General features: G+C 38.5%; 2 protein-coding genes across 2 annotated transcripts; one reads left to right on the top strand and one right to left on the bottom strand.

The window, feature by feature from the left end:
- Positions 1-288: 288 nt before the first annotated feature.
- On the bottom strand, positions 289-3531 carry LOC104424979 (pentatricopeptide repeat-containing protein At3g58590). The gene has a single exon (XM_010037533.3). It carries the CDS (start codon positions 3514-3516, stop codon positions 1306-1308), a length of 2211 nt encoding a protein of 736 aa, XP_010035835.2. The 5' UTR covers positions 3517-3531; the 3' UTR covers positions 289-1305.
- Positions 3532-16434: 12903 nt separating this feature from the next.
- LOC104424977 (transcription factor TCP4) lies at positions 16435-18989 on the top strand. The gene is made up of 2 exons (XM_010037532.3): positions 16435-18475; positions 18674-18989. The coding sequence occupies exon 1, from the start codon at positions 17362-17364 to the stop codon at positions 18436-18438; it is 1077 nt and encodes a 358-aa protein (XP_010035834.1). The 5' UTR covers positions 16435-17361; the 3' UTR covers positions 18439-18475; positions 18674-18989.
- The last annotated feature ends 828 nt before the right edge of the window (positions 18990-19817 follow it).

Below are 19817 nucleotides of genomic sequence, written 5' to 3'. Positions count from 1 at the left end.
GTGCTGAAAACAACTGGCCATGATCAAATGCTGGTAAATCACAGACTCAGATGAGGGTTGGTTTTAGTAGAGACAGTCACCATTGTCGTTCCTTCCCTTTGAGTGAGACGCGGTTCTGCCTCTCGTGCCTCCCCGTTGCCGTAAGGCCATACAAGTACAAAGCCCACATTGGCACATTGGTCCTTCCGATCTTCACATCATAGTGCTCTTCCCTTTTCTCAGACGAGCCTCCCGGCCCACCAGAGTGATCACAAGAACGATACTTATGACCACATGACTGGTCATCACCCCATTACCGTGGACAGTCTGTCGTGCGGTGTTCGTATGTATAAGAGATGGAAAATGCTGAGTTTTTCCTTTTCTCAGTTTCCTTTTCGCTGTTAGGGAAAAAAAAATGCCTTTTGGGTCCCGAAGGACGAGATCGCTCGTGTAAATGAAGCAATGATATCGATTCAAGTCGTTGTGGTACTCATTTGTACGGTTCAAAGCTGCTCATAATAACACTTAGCACAATGAGAATACATGTATTGCACACGAGTCAATGTACTTCAATTACTTAGTAAGCTCTAGGGATTGAGAAAGTGACATGATAACACAATTGTCATGTAATTCACATCTCACGTTCGGTGCCTTTGCACGAATGATTTACCCTCAGTCATAGTCACCGTCCAAAAGATAAATATAGTGCCAGCGAAAAGGGGGGACAAGAATCTTCCTACCATCGATTCAGAATCCGATTATTTCTCTAGTTACAAATACGTTTTTCTATGATTAACTACCCCGCAGATTTCACAAAGGGCATTGCCTACCTGAAAAGTGGAAATGAGATGAGCTGCATTGATGTCCAGAGAACTAGCACCCTGTTGAATTGCCTGTATTTCGGTCCGGACAGAGAGGATGAATACAGACTCTGGTTCGGCCATGAACTGGCTGATGGAGTGAAGGTGGCTCGATATAATAGCTAGATGCCGAAGTGCATGTGCTTCAGGGCAGTCCCTTTGCACTAACACAACAGAAAATGGCTTAGCACCTTCAGTTAGTATTCTAAATCAGTCGAATGCAATGAAGAACGACTTAACCGGGTATCTAAAAAAAAGAAAAGAAAAATTAACTTCCACTAGTGTATACATCTTCTGAGAATTAATACCACTTCATTGGCCTCAAGCAAACCTCAGTGGCAATACTCTTCCAGCAATGATATTCTGGTGGCAGGTGGATAATATGACTTTTTAAGTTATTGAGGTTGCATGCTTTGGAATTAACAACCTCAGTATGCATTCTATGGAATGTGTGAGAATGTGATTCTCACTCTGCTAGCTCTGGCACTCGATTTTTATGCAGCCTCTTGCAGCCCTCGAGAAAACTGCGCCAGACTAGTGCATTTGGTGGGAAAGGCATGCTCATAATCATTTCCTCTGCTTCTTTAAGATGCCCATTTTTGGCTAATAAATCAACCACACCGTGGTAATGATCCATCTCAGGTTCCACCTTGTAATAAGTTTTCATTAACTGGAACAATTCCAACCCTTCTCTTACTAACCCGCCATGTCTGCATGCAGTAAGCACTGCTGTAAAAGCAATACCATCAGGTTGAATACCCTCTGATTCCATCCCCCTAAACCTTTCTAACGCATTATTGGCATAACCATTAGCTCCAAGAGCAGATATCAGCATGGTCCAAGAGATGATGTTTCTATCAGACATTTCATCAAAAGTTTTTATTGTGCTCCTGATGCATCCACACTTCCCATACATGTCCATCAGAACATTGCACACGATTGTGTCACAACGACTAAAATCCATCTTTATCATCAGACCATGGACAGAACTCCCAGTAGCAAGGTTGTAAAGCTTACAGCATGCAACTAAAAGGCTGACAAAGGTGTACTTGTCTGGTCGAACTCCAAACGCGTGCATATAGCTGAAAAGTTCAAAAACTTCTCTGTAATTACCATCGCGAGCACAGGCTTCAATAACGATATTCCAGGACACAACATCAGGGTCTTCAAGTGCAGAGAGCAACTTCAATGTCTCATGGAACTGGCCTGTTCTGTTATATATACCAGCAATGACATTGCTAGAGACAACAGAAAGCCGTTCACCAGGAGCAGTTACAAAGGCCATGGCGCCAGATATAAGTCCATTTTTGGCGTATGAGGTAATTAGAGAGGTCCAGACATAGTCATTGCATTCATAGCCCATTTTTGTAATCAAGCAATGTAGTTGCTGTAGCTCTGAAGCACATGATCCTTTGAGAACAGCAGAAAATGAGAACTCGTTTGGTTGGAATCCCAAGCTAACCATCTTTTGCAGTAAATATAATGAAGTAGAGGAGCTTCTATTTGCATACCCAGATATCAAAGCACTCCAAGACACTACATTCTTCTCGCGAATTTCATTGAAACAATGATGGGCAGCTTTGAGATTTTCAAACTTCACGTAAAAGTCAACCAAAGCACTACCTATAAAAGCATCAGACTGAAAAGCATTTCTAATAATCTTAGCATGCATAAACTCTCCATAAACTTGGACTTCAAATCCAGTACAAGCATTAACAGTACTTACGAAAGTCGCTTGGTTAGGCAAGAGCCCATCCATGGACATTCTACTAAAGAGTTCTAAAGCCACTTCAGGTTTTCCAGTCTTTGCCCAAGCCCCAATCATTATATTCCATGAAACTACATCTGGAACATGCAGCTCCTTGAACACTTTCTCCGCCAAGCTTACAAATTTGCATTTAACATACATATTGATTAATGAATTCAGAACAGAGGACGCTGACTCGAATCCATTTTTTATCACAAGACCATGTATCTGTTCTCCCAATACCAAGTCTTGTTCACATGAGCACCCCGATAAGATGCCCATGAAAGTGCATTCAGACAAGGCACAGTTTTCTTTCATAATATCTCGGAATAAACCTGCACAATCTCCGGGATACCCATGCTGCCCAAACAAAGTCAGCATGGAGTTCCAAGTCACTAAGCTCTTTGAAGGCATATCTTCAAAGACCCCAATAACATCATCCAAACAGCCATGCCTCCCATACAAGTTCAACAAAGCAGTCCCCACAAAAGGGTCGGCATCAAGAAGCCCAGTCTTCGTCGCGATCCCATGCAACTGAATCCCGCAACTCAAGTCCAACGCCTCGCAGGACAACACCCCAGCCAACGAGTGCTGGGTCAGGCCAAACCCACGACCTCTCATTTCGGAGAAAACAGCCAAAGCCTCCTCCGCATCTCCACATCGACCGCACGCGGCAATGACGGCGTTAAACGACACCGCGTTTCTCTGGGGCATACTCTCGAACACCTTGCGGGCGGCGGGCAACTCGTCGAGACCGGCGTAGAGGGAGATGACATTGTTGTAGAGGAAGATGGGTTGTCTCGAATAGGGTCCGGCGGTGACGACGAGCGCATGGAGGATCCTCGTCGCGTCGAGAGAGCCGCTCCTCGAGCATGCACGGACAAGGTCGAGGAGACGCTTGGGTTTGAGCGAGGCGCCATTGAAGCTCATGCGCGGAGAACGAGAGCGTCGCCGACTCGCTATTTTTGAGCAAAAGTTGGGCTTTTTAAACGATGACGAAGCCCATTGACAGGTCAAAGTACTCGTTGGGCTTGGGCCTGAATTATTTCCATCCCTATTGATTTTTTATTTCCTATAAATCCAAGGAGACATTAGCATAATCACAATTGATTTAATTATTGCAAAAATGAAATTATTCATTTTCCGAAACTGCGGATGATAGGATCAGGCTGAGGCGACGGTCTTGATCGGGACTAGGATAATATTCGACGAATAAAAGAAGAATTATTTCGGACCGAATAACTTTTCTCAATTGTCAGGCTTCTAATTTAGGGGAAATAAATAAAAATAAAAAGTGACCCTACTATGGAAAAGGAAAAAAAAAAAAAAAGCCCATTTTTTTTTTCATTTTACGAGAACAAGAAAGTAAGTAATTTCGGAGTGCCTTTCGACACAACCATACATTTTGGGGGAGACCCTTTTTTCCTTTCGGGTCATTTTGCCAGGTCCACAAGTTGCTGATAGACAAAATCATATATATAAAAATATGGGCAAATTATTTGAGGATTTTAGACACTTTGCAATTAACAAATCTTTAGAGAAAAAAAAAAGTCATGTCAATATCGTCTACCGACCAAATAAAATGTTGCTTTCAATTGATCCAAAGATAGGCCTTGATTTCGATACAGACATCTAATAAAATCCACTGTTCAAACTCTAAGACAATCGAAAATTGAAGTCAATTATGTCGGGTAAATTCACAAAATTATATGCTTGTGCGGGCTTTTATTCCAACATCTCTTCCATGATCCGGGATAATATTCTTTATTCTTTATAGAAAATGAAATCGGGATGAATCCAAGAAACTTTGAAATTGACGTGACACACAAGTTACTTCCAACCCTCATAATTTATACGATATTTTTATAAAAACTCTTCTGTCTAATGACAAAGATCACATGGATTTTGACAGATTCGGATCAATCTTATGAAACACCATGTGATGTGGACCATGTACAATACAAGCACCAACCTACTCAAAAGGCCTCTGAAAAAGATGTCATAACTAATCCAATTAGATCAAACTCGACATTAGGGTTAAAAAAATACAGTTTCCACTTATCCACTGGGCAAAATTTCGGCGTGCTTTTCAGTAACTTTTTACAATAAGCTTAACGAACTAGGTACCACATGGCGGAATAATTACGGCAAAAGTTGAGCATATAAGGGATCAAATCTTTTGACCCAACAGATATCAAAGATACGGGGGGCGAGAGCATATATTTCTCGGCAAATCGGGAGAATATTTTTTTGTCTAGAATTTATTTATTTATTTATTTATTTATTTATTTATGGGTACCATTTGTTGGTATCAACTTGGGAAAAAAGGGAGGGGCACGGTGTAGGTGGGAATGCTTTTGGATCAAGTGGAGCAAATTGAGAAGAGGTGAGGAAGATTCAAGACCACGTAACTAGCTTTTCTGAACACTTGTGTTTTTGGAGTCAATGTTGAAAATGACCAGCCGAGGATACAGCTAATAAGCTCTATAAATGCAGAGAGAGAGAGAGAGAGAGAGAGAGAGAGAGAGAGAGAGAGTTGCCATGGAAGACTTGCAATGTTGAAGTCTCTCTCTAGACAAGTCCAAAATGGATGCTGCTCTCAGCAATCTCTATAATATAAACGGCATTTCGCTGTCGCTAGGGAGGCCATTAAAGAAAATGTGTGAGAGAGATAGAGAGAGAGATTGGTTAGAGAAAGAGATTGGTTCGGGGGAGATTGTCTAAGCAATGACCTCATTGATTTGGTTGCTTATTCGTTAGCTGTGAATTAACTCGCGACTTGGGGTCAATTTCATACGAGGATATTTGTCTGTTGGTCGAGCACATGACATGGACTGTGCAAATTCCGACACTCTAGAGTATGAACTATTTTTCTTGTCTTGGACACTAGGTCGGGGTTTTGGCTTGTGTCTAGGTGCGTAAGTTTATGTCATAACTAATGGATCTAGCATTTATCCACCTCGAATGAGCTTCTTAACAAATCGAAGTTTGTAAAGAACTTAAATCTAAATAAAGCAAAAGATCTCATCTAATGAGTATAAAGGTTTTGAAGACGCTTGAAATGTGAAAAGGTACATCCATGGACAAATTCTACCCTAAGCTTTCTCGAATGATGTTAACTAAAGTCATGCGCACGCCTTTTATAGATTTTTCAAAAAGAAAAAAATTAGTCCACGGAATCACTGTCATTCAGATCAAGTTTTCTTCCTCCATTTGTACTTTGTTTGAATTTGGCACTATAGGTCCAATCGATTTCAAAAGGGGGCATCGAAGCTTGCTCTTGGAATATTCAAAGTGCGCACAATCGCGGTCATTTTCCCTGTGACATTCGGCATGTCAGATCAAGCACCACATCAAACGGCGCCGCCCGCCTAATGAAAAGAAGATTAATGTAACTAAATTCTCTTCATTGTATGGTTTAACCTTTGCTTTAACCGAAGGATTCCCTAATGGCATGTGCAATGAGAGTCTCTTCTTTACACAAACAAAAAGAGAAAGGGCAAAGAAAGAAAGGCAAAGAGGACAAAAAAGAAAAAAAAGTTACCATGGGAGTTGGGGAGTCTCCCTTTCGACGGGCGGGGCACGGCTTTGATTGGCGCCACAGCACGCACGCACGCGTACTCAATTATGCGAAAGAAGGGGGGTTCTTCAACAACAATATCGTACGAGCCCCCCCATCTGATGTTGATCGCATGAACACGTGCATCGTCCAAACTTTTCCCATTTTTTAAATATTTATTCATTACTTTACATATATGTATATGTAGATATATAATTTTTTGGATTTTCCGATGTCATAAAGTCAAGTAAACTAAGTTGGGGAGATTCTCGGCTGTGAAATTCCAGCTGCGCTGGCCAATGAGTAAAGCCTAAAGCTTTGGCTTTTGCAGTTTGTGTAAATGGTTGTGGCCTCTCTCTCTCTCTCTAGGGCTAGAGCTAGGGTTGGCTGAAAAAAGGCTCTCTTTTGTACGTATTGAATGAAGCTCCCCACATGGTAAGGCTTTATATCCATAAAGGAAGCTAAGTGCTTCCCCTTTCTTTTCTTTTTCTTTTCTTATTTTTTCCCTTCCATATGTTATTGGACAAGTTACTTGCATTCTTTTTTTGAGTTATGGACCAAGTTATGATGACCCCCTTGTCGTCTTGAAAGATCACGCAAAGACTTCCATGGAGAGAGAAGCTAGGCTTCCTCAATTAGTGTAGAAAAGTTGGATTGATGGCATGGCTTTGTAATGTTTCTTCGACACTCCTTTTCTTAGGGAAAAATATTGTATATTGAATCATGAATAACAAGAGAATGGCATCCTTGTGGCTAATTATATCATAAATCACCTTGGATAAAGTCAAACAAATGGTGTTGGCCATGGTATAGGCAGGTTGAGAAAGTGGCAATACGTCGACAGCTAAAGCGGTGGTAGGTGGTTTGTCAAGAATTGGGGAGATTTGAGAGTTTTATGAATCGAAGGATCGAGATTTTCAATCTACTGAAATGAGTGGAAGTGAATTTCGCATAATTGAATCTTTCGGGGGAGATATTCCAACAATTCAAAGGAAAGAATTAAAAAAATCTTACATAGTCAAATTATCCACCATCTAATAATAAAAGATATTCAAGAAACCTCACCCGTCAATGCACAATTTTGTTAGAAGAAAGCCAATCTACTTGATTTCATGCAACTGTTTTTTTTTCCCCTTCAAGCATATCTTCAAAGACGAATCATCCCATTTTTCTTCTTTGACCCCTAATGCTAGATAAACAAGCTATATTTAGCAACGACCATTGCAAGAAAAAATGTACGATGATAAGTGACAAGTCAATTTCTCTTTTCAACATGACAAAATTTAGCCACCAATTCACCCAACAAGATTTGAGATACCAATTTCATTATCGAATATTGTGTATCAAGAATTGGGGAGATTTTAGAGTTTTATGAATCGAAGGATCGAGATTTTCAGTCTACTAAAATGAGTGGAAGTGAATTTCGCATAATTGAATCTTTCGGGGGAGATATTCCAACAATTCAAAGGAAAGAATAAAAAAAATCTTACATAGTCAAATTATCCACCATCTAATAATAAAAGATATTCAAGAAACTTCACCCATCAATGCACAATTTTGTTAGAAGAAAGTCAATCTACTTGATTTCATGCAACTGTTTTTTTTTTTTTCCTTCAAGCATATCTTGAAAGACGAATCATCCCCTTTTTCTTCTTTGACCCCTAATGCCTAGATAAACAAGCTATATTTAGCAACGACCATTGCAGGAAAAAATGTACGATGATAAGTGACAAGTCAATTTCTCTTTTCAACATGACAAAATTTAGCCACCAATTCACCCAACAAGATTTGAGATACCAATTTCATTATTGAATATTGTGTATCAAGAATTGGGGAGATTTGAGAGTTTTATGAATCGAAGGATCGGGATTTTCAGTCTACTGAAATGAGTGGAAGTGAATTTCGCATAATTGAATCTTTCGAGGGAGATATTCCAACAATTCAAAGGAAAGAATAAAAAAAATCTTACATAGTCAAATTATCCACCATCTAATAATAAAAGATATTCAAGAAACTTCACCCATCAATGCACAATTTTGTTAGAAGAAAGTCAATCTACTTGCTTTCATGCAACTGTTTTTTTTTTTTTTCCTTCAAGCATATCTTGAAAGACGAATCATCCCCTTTTTCTTCTTTGACCCCTAATGCTAGATAAAAAGCTATATTTAGCAAAGACCATTGAATGAAAAAATGTACGATGATAAGTGACAAGTCATTTCTCTTTTCAACACGGAAAAATTTAGCCACCAATTCACCCAACAAGATTTGAGATACCAATTTCATTATCGAACATTGCGTATCATTGACTATCCTAAGAGCTTGTCATGCAAAGGTAGCCGGCACTATGCTCAATAGAGTTTGTTCGCATTATTGAACGTAGGCAATTGTTTTTTTTTTTTTTTAAGGGGGGAGGGGGGTGAGAGGGACCATAGAAGATTGCTACAGGCAGCAAACAGTAAATGCCCCCACCATCAATGACAGCGAATTCAAAAAAGAGAAACACAACAATGCTCAATAGAGCCGTGTGCATTATTCAAGTTGTTATTGCTGCTTGTTTTGTCTTTCCCTCTCCGGCCAAGAAGCAAGCAGCGAAGACAATTTGAAAAAGGGATAAGATTGAAAAAAACCAAGCTGCAAAAGCGTGGAATCCCCTCAAAAACGAAGGCAAAAAGGGCGGGGAATAGTGCCTCGGACAGAAGCATCAGAGAGGGAAAGAGGGGGGGGCATTGAATGCCTCGGATCGCGAGCTCCTGTTCGGTGGCTGTCACGTTTGCCTCAATCTCGCGAAGCACGAGGACGATGAATCCGACAGACGGGACGGTTTGGCCTCTGCCATTTTCGTCCGCTTCTAGGAATCAACCCACCACCATTCTCTCTCTTTGCGACGTGGAAGGATGTGTCTGAACACGGACCAGCGAGAACGAGCGTGGAAAGGTTTCGTCTTTGGGACGGGCCCGTGCTGGGGAGAAACCGAACTGGAGCGTGAATAGCGTTTGCCGCAAAAAAAATTTCGGCGTGCCTGCGAGAAAAGTTTCTAGAGCAGCACCGGCCAAAAAGATTGCATTTTTATGTCGTACTTCTTTTTCAAAATTTCTAATTTTGAAAGGAATTTCTTATTATGTCTTACTCCATATTTTCAAAGAATCTTTTGAAAGAACATCTAAATTGTTGGCCAAACTCACGAATTTGCTGATGTTATTATTCAAATTTTCCTTCCTTTTAGAAACTTTCTTGGGGTTTTTTTTTTTTTGAAAAATCACTTTTCTCATACTGATGAAAGATGTCGACATATTGGTATTTTATACACCGTCCTTATTTAAGTGGACAACTAACTTAATCCTAAAAGCACGTGGAAATCCCTTTCAAATTAGACTACTTTCAAGATATGAAGTATCGAGTAGGCTAATGGTATTTGCAATCGCGCCTTTGCCACCACCCGTAGATATCAGATGTTTTTCTCTTTCTCGCCATGTAGGTAGACATAGGAGAAATTTTCATCATAAAATGGTAATCTCGCCCACCTAAACTGATTCCCACATACAAAGTGTTGGAGTTTTGATACAAAATACAACAAAATGGTAACATTTGATATGGTACGATTTAAAAAGGTGGAATCTCATATTCGCACCTATAAAATTTCTCTCAAAACTAGTAAAATAAATAATAAAAAATTAAGACTCATACGAGAAAACACTACGCTCGATCAATCCATACAAGCAGTATATATAAGAAATCAAGTCATATTTTCTAATCCATCCATAGTAAATTAGATCATATTTATTACTATACGGTTTTATTGGAAGAAATGGGGTGGACAAGCCTATGATATTTTCACTAAAGTTCCTTTTTGCTTTAATGTTATATGCTCTTGGACTTTCTTCTACGTGTCATGACACAAATGTTTGGGCGGCTGGTCCCATCTTTTTCCCTCCGTTGGAGACGGTGATAGTAGTGGCCCAGCAGAGAGAGTGGAGGGAATTTTTTTTTCCCCCATTTTGCATTAGTATGATATAATGCAGAGATCTAAAGGGAAAAAAAAATTAAGATGCAATTTTTTTACCCAAAAAAAAAAAAAAAGAAAAGATGATTTGAAAAAAAACACTTTTTTTGAAAATAATCGCTCTTATTACTTATAGAAATAAACGAATGAAATAAAATTTTATTATTCAAAAAAAAAAAAAATTAGACATAAATTATCATCGATAATAGAATATTTTTTGTTACCTAATTATTTCAAGTGATACATGAGATATTTTTAGAAAAATAGTTTCTAAATTATCTATTTTCCACAAGATGAACAAAACATTAAATTAATTGATACACCTCAGGCCATTCGGGAACTTGAAATAATAACATTTAACACCATCATTTATAATCAAGAACTTAGCGCTAGATTCTTAAGGTCTTTGTACAATAGGAAGTGACGGAATGACCCAATTGTGGTTGGAATGTCCAATGTTTGGAAAAGTGAGGTAACATGTCAAAAAAATGATGCAAATGTGTGTAGTGGCATTTCTCAATTTAGATACTTTCCATTTTCTTCATATAAATTGACAATAAGTACATAGTTAAACTCGTGGTTAATGACGCAATTGAATAAGTGCACGCGGAGTTTGTCGAGATAGCCAAAAAAGATATTGGATGCTCTTTTGAAGTAAGCTTACAACCAAGCTTCATTTTACTAAATAAAATAAAATAAATAACTTCTCATCATTTCGATTAAAAAAGTGAACACCAACCATATTTCACGGTATTAAAGAAAAAAAAAGGTGATACATTTCCACACGATTGACAAAAGAAACGACTCTAGCCACACATTGTGAATGATAATAGCACAATTATTGATCGAGGATGGATGATTCAACATTCGCATAATTACCACAAGGAAAATTAGCCATTCAAATTAAAAAAAGAATTTCTTCATTTTTGTCTTCATTTTCATGCTATATATAAAAATCGATTCTATTCATTTGATTAGGTTCTTTTCTCTTTTGTCACGTGAAATTTTTTTGGTGTCCATGCAATAAATTTCACCTTGATTATAGATTTTATTACTCTCTAGTTTCAAGTAACTTATAATTTAAAATAATAATAAAAGCGGCTTCACGTGCGACTCATGTGTGTTTTGGTTGGTTGATGCTAAAAAAGTTAACAAAAAGCCATCCAAACAAATTAATACACAAATTAGATATTGCATCCATACAAATCCACCAGTATGCACGACCTTATATTTTAGGGAAAGTGACTTGTCAATGTTAGATAAACCTTTTTGGTTCCTGCCAATAGATTGCCATACCTGTGGCCACTGTCGATGTTATGCTCATAACTAGCTTTTCATGATAAAAGAAGAAGTCATTATTATGGCCCCCAATAAAAAAAAATCAAGGCATTGCTTTTTATCTAGAAGAGCATTATCATAAAAACTGTATCATAGGAAAAAAAAAAATAGGACAACAACGTTGTAAGTATCTAAATTTTAACTTGCTTTGCAATTGAATACCTAAACTTTTTTTTTAATCAAGTAAAATAATTTGTCGAATATGGGTCAACATGAGATCTTCACTAAAATCAGGGAAAAGTACCAAAAAAATCATAAACTTATTGCATTGGTACCAACTTAGTTCTAAACTTTTCAATTGAATCGATCAGTCCTAAATTTTTCACATTGGTACCAATTCAGTCCATCAACCCATTTTTGGTCGACTTGCGTTGATATGGATACCACCAGGTGGCGAGATGCTAATGTGGCAATTTTTAATGATTTTTTTAATTTTTTTCGAATTTTTTATTAATCTTTTCTTTTCTTTTTCCTTTTCTTTTCTCCCTTTTTTCTCCTTGGACTATCCTTGCGGTGGGCAGCGAGCCTCCCGTGACCCTCACTTGCTAGTGAAAAGATTAAGAACTGAATTGATTCAATTAAAAAAATTAAGACTGAATTAATATTAATATTAATACAATAAGTTGATGACTTTTTTGGTAATTTTCCCCTAAAATCATGGACAGAAAATGTTAGATTGGACAACAACGCTAGTAAATAATCGTTAATTGTTGATGTTGGCGTCCAATATAGCCTTTTCAAATAATGTCATGATAACAGAGTTATATTAGACGACCGAGATTATACAAGTGAGCGTGCACACCCTCTCTCTCTCTCTCTCCCAACACATCGCCTGGCAACTAAATGAAAATGGCATCATTTGTACTTCTTAAGCAAGCCAAATCACCAATTGGCCTTAACCTTTGCCAAATAAACGAGTCACATCAGCAAAACCACATTGACCCACACTTAAAGAGTCGAGGTACTGGATTGGAAAAACAAGGTTTAGCTACTTGATTTTAAAACCAAACAAAAATTCATGTATTTGTGATGTCATTATCAAACAAATTACTAAAATGTCAAATCTGTGTGTTGGAATTGCGAGCCCACTATCAATAATTTATGACCCCAGTCCATAATTATATTGTTGATTACATGCTAACCTACACACTGCTATGATAGCATGACATTGATTTAAATCTTGTATTATAACTCAGGCCCTAATATATTTTTTATTACATGCTACCTACCCACATCACTCTGACAGTTCCCTTATATAATACATACGTACATACATATATATATATATATAGATATATGTATACTTATATAAATATATATTTAAATATAGGCCATTTACTAGTAAAACGCCCCTCCAAAGTTCAAACTTCAATAATTGGGTCCAACGAGGTAGTCGTACCATCACGCACTTTAATCAATCGCATCACTGACACGTCAAATAATTACCCTAAAGGAGTGGGCTTTAGACCTATCTCTCAACCAAATAAGCCTGTCTCTCGAGTTCCCAACTAGGAGGCAGCCAGGTATAATTCGGACAAAAGCAAACACAAAAGATGAGATTCGAATGAAACGGTGTATCTATGTTCATTCGATATATTTTATTAAAAGCTAGACTACATGAAATTAGATACATCAATAGCAAGAGGCAAAAAATAAATAATAAAGAAATTGGCAGCTCCATGTGGAATGTGCAGTTCCACTTTTGTGCTTGAGCGGAGGAAAATGTTGTTTATTATCATATCATATTCATCCAATGTGGTACTGAACTTTTGCTGCTTTATTATTATTAATTTTGGCACAACTTTTTTTTTTTTTGTTTATTCACCTTGATTAGTGTTAATTGAGAAAAAGAAATGATTGATGGTCAGAAAAGGGGTTCAAGGGGATGCATGCACTTTGCAGGAGGGAACACGTTTTGCCCTTTACTATTTCGTGAATTTTTTTTGGTATTTTTTGCTAACACTGTTTTGTGAAACGCTAGTCATTAGTTGGTTTAAAGCTTCTCTTTTTGTGATATTGGACTGACTCTCGGTGTGGTGGAAATAAGAAGTGCAGAGAGGAAAAGGTAACAGCAAAGCTGTGTAGATATAGTTTTCTATGCTTCCAAGTGGAGGGTAGAGCGTGTGCCTATGTTATTAGCTTAGCCATGACCCTAATGATAGCTTAATGTTAAAATTAATGGCACATTGATTCTAATATTAATGCCAGTGGAAAACTACAGGGAGGGGAGAGAGAGAAAGGGTGGCTACGAGCTTCCCCTTTTTCCTTAAAGCTAGGGCAACAACCCCTCAACAAGTTTAGGGTGTGTTCATTGAACACGAATAAAGATTTAGGGGAAAATTTTAAAGAAGGATTTTAAGTGTTCTCATTTTTTCAAAAATAGCCTAAAATGAGACTTGTTTTAAATAAGGGTATAAAGTGCTATTGTTTCTCAAATAAGGGCTTGGAGTGGAACTTATTTCAAATAAAGGATTAAAGTAACTATATAAATCTCAAAGAAGAGTTTAACTTTGCTAGCTGAAGGGCATTTTTGTCTTTTACTTTTTAAAATTCTCTTGCATTTTTTTCTTTTTTTTCCTTTTTTTCTTTTTTCATTTTCTTTTTTTTCCCTCTTCCTTCCGCCGACGAGGGTGGCCCTCCCTTGAGGCCGGCAACCGCCACTAGCCATTGACAAGGAGCGGTGATGGTTGGGGAAGGGAAGAGGAAAATTTAAAAAAAAAAAAAAATCACTTTAGAATTTTTTTTTGACTAAAATGCCCCTTCCTTGAAACGATTTGGTCACTTCATACCCTTATTTGAAATAATATATACTTTAAGCCTTCATTTGAAAAAATAAACAGACTTCAGGCCTTTATTTAAAAATTTTCCAAGAATTATGGTGTGCACTGAAAATTTCATGATTAATGAAAATATTTTTAATGAAAATCATTTCCAAAGAAAATGGTTAGTTTTTTTTTTTTTTTTTTTTTTGGTTTAGGGAAAATGATTTCCTTCTTATTAAAAGGGAAAGTCATTTTTCCTAAATTAAACTTGTGTTTTTTTTTTTTTTTTAGTCCATGAAAGTTTTTTTTTTTTTTCCATAAATCGATTAGTTTTCCATCATCTAAACATCAAAAAGTTAGAAAATATTTTCCCCGAAAACTGTTTTTCTTCAAAAAAGCGGGCGCTTAGATCTTCCAAGAGTAAATGTTTAGATACTCAAAGAATAATCAAAATATTACCAATCTACTTTATTTTATATTAATCTCATTACTTGTCAAGTAATTTTCTAGAAGTACTTAAAGCTATTTGGGAAGACCCGATACTCGCTCGTAACCTTCGTACAACCTTAAAATAGTGGTGCTAAAAAATAACATCTCGCATTGCTTAGTTATGAGATTGTAATCGACTCTATAAGCCTACAATCTCATTTAATTATAGCTTCAATGTCCATGTTAGGTTTGTGCATTCGAATTCTTGTTATAATATCAGAGTCATTTTTCACATCTTTCGTACTCCACTTAAGGATTCGCTAGCAACTCTTCTGCAATGTTTTAGGGGAAAAGAAGGCGAAAAACAAGAGGTGCTCTCATTGATTACACACATGTATATATGAATATATATACACATATAATATATGTGGCTGTCGAAGTCAACTTTAGGGCATGACAAATTTGGTCATAAAGCTAGCTATAAGCATCATATCTACAAATATAGACGTGTGTCAACTGGTTAAGATTCCTAGAGATTAATTCCTCGCTCTTTCGAGTTTGACTAACATGTTTTCTTCTAGATTGGTGTGATAAAATATCTTTCATGTCCTCTTGTCACATCCTTATCATAGCCTATTATTCACCAAAAAAGACAAACGAATGAATTATCACACTAGACCAAGACAATTACATGTCAAGAAAATTCGATCTTAAAAAGAAACGTGTAATCTCGAAATAATTTTTGCACTTCGTTAATGTAACCAAGATATGCAATAATCTTCTTTTCGATTCAATACTAATATCGTGGTTGTGTAAAGTATACATTTTCCCATCCCACACGCAATTGAGTTATCCAAATGACTCAACTTTATTAGGATGTTACTCATATAAATTTTATTGGTAAAATTTACTTAATTAGTCATAAACCTATTGTACATATGCCAATTATGTCCTAAACTTTCTAATTTGGCCAATTTAATCCTAAACTATTATGCGAAATTCCAACATAATCATTCTTGCCTATTTTTGCTGGAAATCCCTAATGTGACATTCTAGTTATCATTGATCATCCTACATAGCAAACTACCATTTAGTAATTGCCCACGAAATTGACCGGAATGACTACATTGGAATTTCGCACAAATGCTTAAGATTAAATTGACAAAACTGAAAAATTTGGAACTGAATTGACATATGCACAATAGGTTTCAGATTGATTCCACGAATTTCTAAAATTTATCTCTCTAAGAAATGATCCTTGGATTGAGTATCATCAAATCAAGGGATGTTTGATTGCGACAAATCATTAGTAGAGGATGCTCATGAAATTAGTCAATATCTACCTGCCTAATATTAGTTTGGTGATTAAAAACCTCTTCAATTTGTGAGCTACTTGCCCTCGAGCGAGTATACATTTTGGAATTTATCAACCAGTATTGCAAATACTTGTTAAGTAACCAAATAGAATAAATGTGGTAATTTCGGATGTTGCATTTATCATGAGTTATGTATGAATAACACTGCGAAAATCAATCGAAATTTCTTTTATGACATATGCTTCTTCTTCTTTCTTTTTTGGGTCGGATGCTTTAATGAGCATCTGGAAATCACTTATTTATAAGATACCTCATGCATTTCTGTGGGGGAGATTTTGCGCGACGACACAGATTTTTTAATTCTGCTCTCTGACCTAACTTTGCTACACTCTCTGCAGAAGCATCCAACACCTCTTAATATCAACGCCACTCGAGATTTTCCCACTCCGTCATATCCTTACAAAAAACGCACATTTCGCTTTTACTCCCTCTTCTTTCTCCTACACTTCTCCATCGCTTTCTTCTTCAGCATGGGGTCTAAGGCCTCTTCACCTTTCCCAATCTCATTCCAAATTTCTATGAGATAAGCATGCAAGGCCTTTTCCCTTTATATACGCGATTATACATATGTCTTTAGCCGTGCCGAGCAGCTTCCATATGTCCTAGTTCATTATTTCCTCTTCTAATTGTGCCTACTCTTGAGAGGCACCCTTCAGATCCCCCCCACCTGCCTCCCCTCTGGTGCTCGAGGTGGATGAATCATTAATATCACCAGAGAGCCAGCGCTGGGTAGATAGAGAGGGGAGAGAGAGAGAGAGAGAGAGTCTTGGATCTAGGGCAGAAAGTGCAATGACAGGGGTTTCCTCGGGATCTGAACACGAGAAGCACAGAAGCAGCAAGATCAGTAATGATCAGCTTTGAAGAGTGGTGGTTGCAGTTTGCAGGTGACTAAAGAGCAACAAGAGAGCAAACCAACAAAGAAGACCCACAAAACCGAAGAGAAGATAGTACAAAGAAGCTGCTTCAAGTTGGGATCTTTTGTTTCTTTTCTTTTCTTCCCTGTCTCTCTCTTTCTTTCTCTCTCTCTCTCTCTCTCTCTCTCTCTCTCTCTCTCTCTCTGGCAGAGACAAGATCAGAAGAAGGCCAAGGAGGATCTGAATCTTCCAGACACACAGAGCTTATCCACCAAAATTAATAACCCTAGAGAGAACCACAGGCATAACACCAAAAGCAGGCAAGGCCCTATAAATCCCATTAAGGCCGTCTCATTCATTCAGAAGGAGAAGAATCAGCCAAAAAAGAAGGAGGTGTATTCTTTTCTCAAGACCCCTCTTTTATCTTAAATTATGCAAAAAGCTCCAAAACTGTGAAATGGGAATGAAGAGCACAGAAGGAGAGATTGTCCAGGTCCAGGGAGGCCACATAGTTCGGTCGACCGGCCGAAAGGACCGCCACAGCAAGGTTTACACCGCGAAAGGCCCCCGGGACCGCCGTGTCCGGTTGTCAGCTCACACCGCCATTCAATTTTATGATGTCCAAGACCGGCTTGGCTATGACCGGCCCAGCAAGGCCGTCGACTGGCTCATCAAGAAGGCAAAGGCGGCCATCGACAAGCTCGCCGAGCTGCCGCCTTGGCAGCCGAACTCAAGCTCTGTTCCTTCCACCTCCACTGCCCCAGACAGCGCAGCACACAATGGGAATTCGGCCGAGATGGCGGTTGCGGAGGAATCGGAGTCTCCCAAGTACAATTTTCAGCTCCATAGGCAAATCAGTGCCAATTCAAGAAACGCAACAAGCCAATTCTTGCCACCGCAGCTGGAGAACGATCAGTCCATGTTGGAGACGATGAAGTCGTTCTTCCCGACGAGCTCGGCCGCATCATCCATCAATTTCAGCAGCTACCCATCCGAGATTATGTCGAGGAGCACCCAGCAGAACCAAGACCTTGGCCTTTCCCTACACTCTCTTCAGTCTCAATCTGCTCTAATTCACCAAAGCGATCCACAAGAGAATGAAATGAGCCAAACCCTTTTCTCGACTTCGGCACCAATGGTGTACGAACCTGGGTTTCAGAGAATGATGGGTTGGGGCACCGACCCATCTGGCACGGACAACCGGAGTGGCGGCAGGTTTCTGTTCAACTCGCCAACGCCGTTGACGCTGCCTTTGCCGCTGCTGAGTCAAGGCTCAGCGGCGTTTCCACAAAGGGGAACCCTTCAGTCCAGTTTCGCACCGACTTTTCGCTCTCTCGACGAGTTTTCTGTGGACTCGGCTGACCATCACAAGTCGCAGGTCATCCATCACCCGTCTTCGCTCTTTGGCAACAGGTTCGTCTCCGATGGACTGCCTGGCTTTTGCATTTCTCCACAAATTCAGAACAACGGGGCACCGCACGATGTTGTTTCCGCGAGGCCATCATCTTCTGCTTCTCTGAGTAATGGCCGTTGATTAAAGAGAGGAAGTCCTCATCTTTATCACTACTGAGGTACCTAATCTTAAATTCTTCCTTTCTATCAACTTTGTTTATATCTGCTATATTCCCATGTCTTTTCTTTTTGTTTGCATCGAACGACTTATTGTAGATTGTATGCTTCGGAGTTAAAAAATTTAATGAACTCGTAGAACAACATGGATTCTAAGCACTGCATTCTTTGTCAACTAAATTTAGTTTCCTTCTAAATAGGAATTTGGCGACGGGAGCTGTGGAACCAATCCACATGTTGACGAAACAAGAGAGGAGATTCTTGTCGCGTCAATTTGTGCTCCTTTTGGAGAAGATCATATCAGGCTTGTTTCAATCGTCTAGAGGGCCTTTCTTTAAATCAATTCCCCAGTTATACCATAATATATTAATTTTGTTGTGAACAGTTGAGTAGGTTTTCTTGCATCAGCTTGATTTGTCTTCTGGAATGTGTTTTGATCTGCATGCTGAGCTCACCTAGAAAGAGCTCAAAAACTTTTGAATGGCAATTACACTTGCACAGATTCTTGTTGAGCGAGAATATTCTCTTCTCGGGCCATCTTCATGTCGTGTCTTTAAGTAATTCGCTCAAACGGAAGAGAGAGAGAGAGAAAGAGAGAGAGAGAGAGAGAGAGAGAGAGAGAGAGAGAGAGAGAGAACGATTACCCTTCATTCTTGGAAAAAGTGAGCAGAGTTGCAGATAAGAGACAAACGTTTTGAATTTGTTAATATTGGGTAGAGTTTTGTATCTTTTTTAAGGGGCTCGCTTTTGAACCAGCAAAAAGAGCAACTTCCACAGATATAGTCATATACTTAGTTCGAAAAGCTCAGTATAATCCATTCGATGGAGATGTTATACTCAGGAAGATCTCAGAAGTTAGGTGGTCTTTCGGGGGCACTCAGGTGCAAATGATACATGAGCTGAACTTTGCCTATTCATGTTATGTTTTGCAAGAACAACAGAGTGATGCCTTGGCGTTCTGATGGCTATAATACTGGGATTTCTTGAAGCATTGTTCCAATGGCTACAATATGGTGTAGCAAAGCCAGTAGATTGTCAAATAGAAAATAATTCTATACTCTTTTTCTCTTTCTTTTTCAAATTTAGGGCGACACTTTCATGATAGCACGCAATACCAACTTTGTTTGGATGCACTCCGGAATGCACATGCCCTCGTTTGTTTGGGATGCGTGTGAAGAGCAATCGGTGATTAATTAATTCAATGTGGGGCGGAAAAGATAATTATGCTAAAATGGCATACCTTCAATGTCTTTCTTGTATAAGCCTAGGTTTTCTCATTATGGAAAATCAAGTTGTATGTTGCAGTGTTTGGATGGAGCAGTATCCGTCATTACTGCATGCTAA

The sequence above is a fragment of the Eucalyptus grandis genome, chromosome 11 (genome assembly GCF_016545825.1).
Source record: "Eucalyptus grandis isolate ANBG69807.140 chromosome 11, ASM1654582v1, whole genome shotgun sequence".
In the NCBI taxonomy this organism is placed as follows: domain Eukaryota; kingdom Viridiplantae; phylum Streptophyta; class Magnoliopsida; order Myrtales; family Myrtaceae; genus Eucalyptus; species Eucalyptus grandis.
Note: the sequence above shows the minus strand (reverse complement) of the source record. Positions and strands in the feature narration are given on the sequence as shown.